This window comes from Myxocyprinus asiaticus, chromosome 28 (assembly GCF_019703515.2).
Source record: "Myxocyprinus asiaticus isolate MX2 ecotype Aquarium Trade chromosome 28, UBuf_Myxa_2, whole genome shotgun sequence".
NCBI classification, from domain to species: domain Eukaryota; kingdom Metazoa; phylum Chordata; class Actinopteri; order Cypriniformes; family Catostomidae; genus Myxocyprinus; species Myxocyprinus asiaticus.
This window is the reverse complement of record NC_059371.1, coordinates 34,473,725-34,478,697: the sequence shown is the minus strand read 5'-3', so window position 1 is coordinate 34,478,697 and position 4,973 is coordinate 34,473,725. Positions and strand designations below refer to the sequence as shown.

The 4,973-nt window shown below is 38.1% G+C and overlaps 1 protein-coding gene across 1 annotated transcript; it reads right to left on the bottom strand.

The window, feature by feature from the left end:
• Positions 1-1,681: 1,681 nt before the first annotated feature.
• Positions 1,682-3,812, bottom strand: LOC127418817 (protein FAM43B-like). The gene has a single exon (XM_051659664.1). The coding sequence runs from the start codon at positions 3,702-3,704 to the stop codon at positions 2,760-2,762; it is 945 nt and encodes a 314-aa protein (XP_051515624.1). The 5' UTR covers positions 3,705-3,812; the 3' UTR covers positions 1,682-2,759.
• Between the last annotated feature and the right edge of the window lie 1,161 nt (positions 3,813-4,973).

The window sequence follows — 4,973 nt, the reverse complement described above, 5'->3', positions numbered from 1 at the left end:
TAAAACCATCAAAACAAAAAATAAATAAAATAAAGTTAGGAACAAAATCACTGCGTCTTTTTCACGATGCAAGGGAGAAAAACAGACAAAAATATATTTTTAAAGAAAAATAAAGCAAAATACAGTTTTATGTCTTGTAATAAATTATTATGGCTGCTTGATTCTCAATTCATTCACCATTGGAAGGTGTGGCAAAAAGTTGATTTAGACCCTCAAAATGGTTTTAATTTGGTCTGTGCTGTTCGATTCACATGCTGTATATTAATTTGCTTCAGGTCCTGTATCAAAATGATGCTTATAAAATGCATGCCTCACAATAATGGAAATGAGCTCTCTTCCCATAATGCACCTTTCTGCTGCCATATGAATTTTATCTTCTTTCTGACAGCAGTTGTTGTTTGATTCATGTCCCTCTCTCTGTCCCTCTGTTAATGCCTATTTTTACACAAAACCATATTCCAGTCAGAGCAGAACATGAGCCCTGAACAAGATGTACCACTGAAAATCTCTAGAGTCTGTGACAGTTCATATACAGGACTTTTGTTTGAGCCACTTTTTTACTTCTATCTGCTTATTAACAGCTAAAGTTAAGTCAGCAAAAGCATTCTCGAAGACAAATTATTTTTATTTCCACTGTTTCTGGTGCTGAACTCTTTTGTGATCTAAAACAAGACAAGAAAACAATTGGAAACAAGATTTGTACATTTTCTGACAAAAATGTGAGTGGTGCTTGCCCTTGAAAAATTCTCTGCCACGATGATATGTGGTTGCTAGGGTGTTCTGTGTGGTTCTGGTCCTCACATATGATTTGAGTCCCTTCTTCAGTCTAAGTTTATGGTGTTTTTGCCCATTTTAATGTCTATTATATGAAAATCGTACTTTAAAAATGAACAGCACACACAATATAATCTCATTACAACTCATAATAATTCTTACGAGACTAATTATATTACACATTAATTCTTGAACCAATCTATGGTAGAAAAAGTTGTACGTACTTGTACAAGCAAACACATACAATGTCTTACGATTTAGCCATATCGTACTTATTTTTATTACTACTTGCCATTAGACCGGGATGGCACAAGGTATACAATTTTAGGGATCATTCAACGCCATATAACAAATGGTTCAGGATGAGTTACAGGGCAAAGTTTAATACTTAGTGTTTGTTCAAAATCCCTAACCCCAAGAGCTATAGCTTTTATCAACTGCACTCTCGAAAAGCAGGTTTTGTTGAAAATGTGACTCAGATTTTACAATTTTGCATATTTATGTGCTTGTTCTTTGTTTGCTGTAATCAAATATATGCTGAGAGGATGTTGAAAGCTCTTCTGGCTGATTTCACATTGAGCTGAAAGCTCTGTACTGCTTGCCCAGTTGTTTTATGCCCACTTCCTGTACAATTCAATCGGCTGATTAATTGCCTCACTTGAGAGAAAAGCTAAGTGCCCTCAAGGAGCAGACCAAATCTGTGTTCCATTCAGCCCACTCACAGGCTGTGTCAGTGGACGTTTCTTTTTTCTTTCTTTGATTTATTTTTTTTAAGCTGGAAATGATGTGAGAAATATGGCCAGAAAACCAGAAGTTTCCATTTGCAAATCCTTTGGTGTGCTGAATCAACTCAATTTAATAAAAAATAAATGGGAACCTGACTCACAGAATTAAAATGAGCAGATATTTTAATATACAACATTTTGTATTTTTCCATCTTTAAACAGTAACATCTATCTTATTGTGCAGTGAAAAAAATTGATGAAAGCAGTAGAAAATGCAATGTTTCACTGTTTTTCAATCAGTTTATCCAGATGATGAAATATGATGTGCTGGAAATACAAAACACCATGTCGGAATTGACAGATGGAAGCTATGACCTTTACGTGAATAGCATAAAAATGAGTTTTTATGACAACCACATTACACCAATACATATTCAGAATTAGCATAAATTACAATTGCTAATTTGTATAAATGCAAGATCTTATTCACACTTTCCTGCCATTGGTCCCAAACAAATCACAGTGTAAAATAGATACAGTTTAAAAATATTTTTAAAGGCCCGTCTCGAATGTCACAGGTGATGCCTCCACTTGTTATGCATTAAAGATTAGCAGAGCTATGACGAATGGTAGCAGTAAACATGTCAAGTCAATGGCTCGATTCCTAAGTTATGGTTTAATTCATTAGTGCTGCTCCCAGAGCCACTAAAACGACTTAAACACCATCCCACCAGTCCCCTTGAAGCTGAGTCCATCGAGAGAGCTCACAAGGGTAAAATTACATATATCAAGAGACTGATTGGTCATACAAAAATTCACACTTTATACAAATGTTCGCTCTCATTGTCAGTCCATCAGTCAAAAGCACTTGTAGTTTGCATGTTTTCACAAAACCACAGAATATCAAGAGTAAAAGATGCATGCTTTATCTTCTTTGGGTGTGCAGTGTAAGCTTTGCTCAATGTTGGAGTAGATAAAGGCTTTTCGGTGTAAGCTTTCAACCAATACAAGATGATTGGTGTACCTGTCGTTCTCCTTTATTGTGCTTATACTGGCTCGTACAGTTTAAATCTCTCTAGACACCTCCTTATGCAAATCTTTGTCTGTGGAACAGATCCTTCCCTTGGTTCTTATCCGGTTACAGAGCTAGGGTGAGCTCTAGGGGGCTGTTTCATGGTGCATCGTGGTGGATGTACCAGACAGGGTGGACGAAAGGACATAGGCTCAGTGGTTAAGACATTTAACTGTATCCATATGAAGTCACACCAAAGTGCTGATAGTCATCTGTGCTTCATCCCAACTTGTAATCGAAACCTCATCCAGTCTGTTTAAGATCTTTCCCAGATCCTTCTCTGGATAGAGACTGGGAGTGCTGCTGTTTGTTGTTGTGGTCATAGTTTCTACATTCCCCAGTCTTTCATCCTCATCTTCCTCCTCTTCCTCGGCAATGGAAGAAAGCCGAGTGGCACTTCCAGGCTTTTCGGCTTGTGGCTGATAGTGGCATTGGCCATTCAGAAGTCTTCGTAGGGGCATAATAGGCACAATATCCTCGCCCAAGAGTTGTTGTTGGCAATGACGAAAGTCGCTCTGGCGTTTTAGCCGTTTAAACTCCGTAAATGCAGACATTGAGGTTTGGTAAAGACTGAGCGCCAATGCTCTGGCCTTTTCTGCCTTTGCCAGCAGGACAGCATGGCAGCGTAGTACAATAGCTTTATTCTTCACCTGATGCCTGTAAATCCACGCAAATATCTTGGGCCGGAAGGGGTCAGCAGTGCAGTATGTAATGCGGTTGAGCGAATAGAGGTGCACTGGCTTCTTTTTGCCCCCTTTGTCTGCTCCCATTCGAATGCCGTGAGGGCTGACGGTGAGCTTCATCTTGGCGCACTGTTCACCGAAGTTACTGCGTGTCCATATTTTGGCCACTGCCTCTTGCGTGCAGTCCTCCCCTTTGGCCAAGATGGTGACCGCGCTGCCCAAGTAACGCACGTTATAGGTGGGCTCCTCTTTATTAAGCTCCACTTTTTGACACTTGCTATGGAAGACGTTTCCCAGCCAGTGGAACGGGCCATCGGGAACAAGGTCTGGGCAGGAGTGGAGCAAAGTCGATAGTAGTGAATGGTAGGTCAGCCCGGCTCCGAGACTTTTAGGCTTGCTTTTGGTCTCATTCTCCACGAACACAAACTTATTCCTTTTCCAGGGCAGCATGATCCAGAGTGGAAAAATACAGCCCTCTTTCCCAAATTGAAGTGAAAGTAAAGCGTATTTATATATGTGTGTTTCTTAAAGAAACAAGCACAGCAAAGGAAAGGAATCTGCTCTGCCACACGCTGACGAGAGACTGAAAGCAGAAAGGCTCGGCTGCTAGACTCTTCCGTTTGCTCCTCCTTCCTCCTCCTCCTCCATCTGCATCACTGAGTGCTGATGACAGCTGGAGCTCAGTCTCGGCTGTCCTTTTTTTAACTCCTTCAAACCTAATAGATCAGGCTGATAACTAAAGGTGCAGCTAACTTAGATAATCAATTAATCTGTCAGTTATGACTTCTATGAATTCCACATTTTGCCAAAAGCTCTCTATCAAACAATATGCATATTGACATCTTTATAATGTAAGAAAGATACACACTGTGTGCAAAAAATAGTTTATAATATAAATGTTACAAAATAAAGAGCAGGTAATATGGGACCTCTCTATTTTCCACTAATCTCATTGAGGTTACTTTTTACAATACAAGTTTTGTTGTCGTTAACGAAAAACAATTTTTTTTTAACTGACATTAACATAAAAAATAAAATAAAAAACAGTAAAAATGTAACTAAAACAAAACAAAAATGATCAGAGAGATTTAAGCTTTGTAGAAAAGACTAACTCAGAAAGTAAAAAGAATGTTTTATTTATGACTGCAGCTAAAATATGTATATTAAAAATTGGAAAAATGGAAATAGAACTTTCAAATAAACAATGGTGGAATAAGTTATTGTAATTTAGTTGACAAGAAAAAAAATATGTACAAGGAGACAACATGAGATGTTTTTATAAAATATGAAAATGAATATATGGAAATAGGATGTGTGAATGAAAATGAACATCTCAAACCATTTTTTGTGCTATGTATAAGGTAATTGGATTGTTGTGTTAAAATACATTTCCACAAATTAGTTTTAGTTACTAATTTTACTACAATTTATATTTTTGTTTAACGCATAAAAAAAATTTACGCACTTAATGCAGCACCATTTCTTTTTTAAATTTTTTTTACTGAAAATTCACGATAGGAGAAAGGTGTCCCGAGTTGTTCCTGGCAGGCTACTCAGCCTTACAGGATCTGATTAGGGTGGGGGCGGGGTTAGGGCATCTTCTGTCTGCCAGGAACAACCCAGGCACTTTTGTACAATGGCTTAAACTTCACTAATGTTTTCTCCCACTTTCTGTGGATAACATTGGCGTATCTAAACTTTCAGGGAGGTACTCATTTG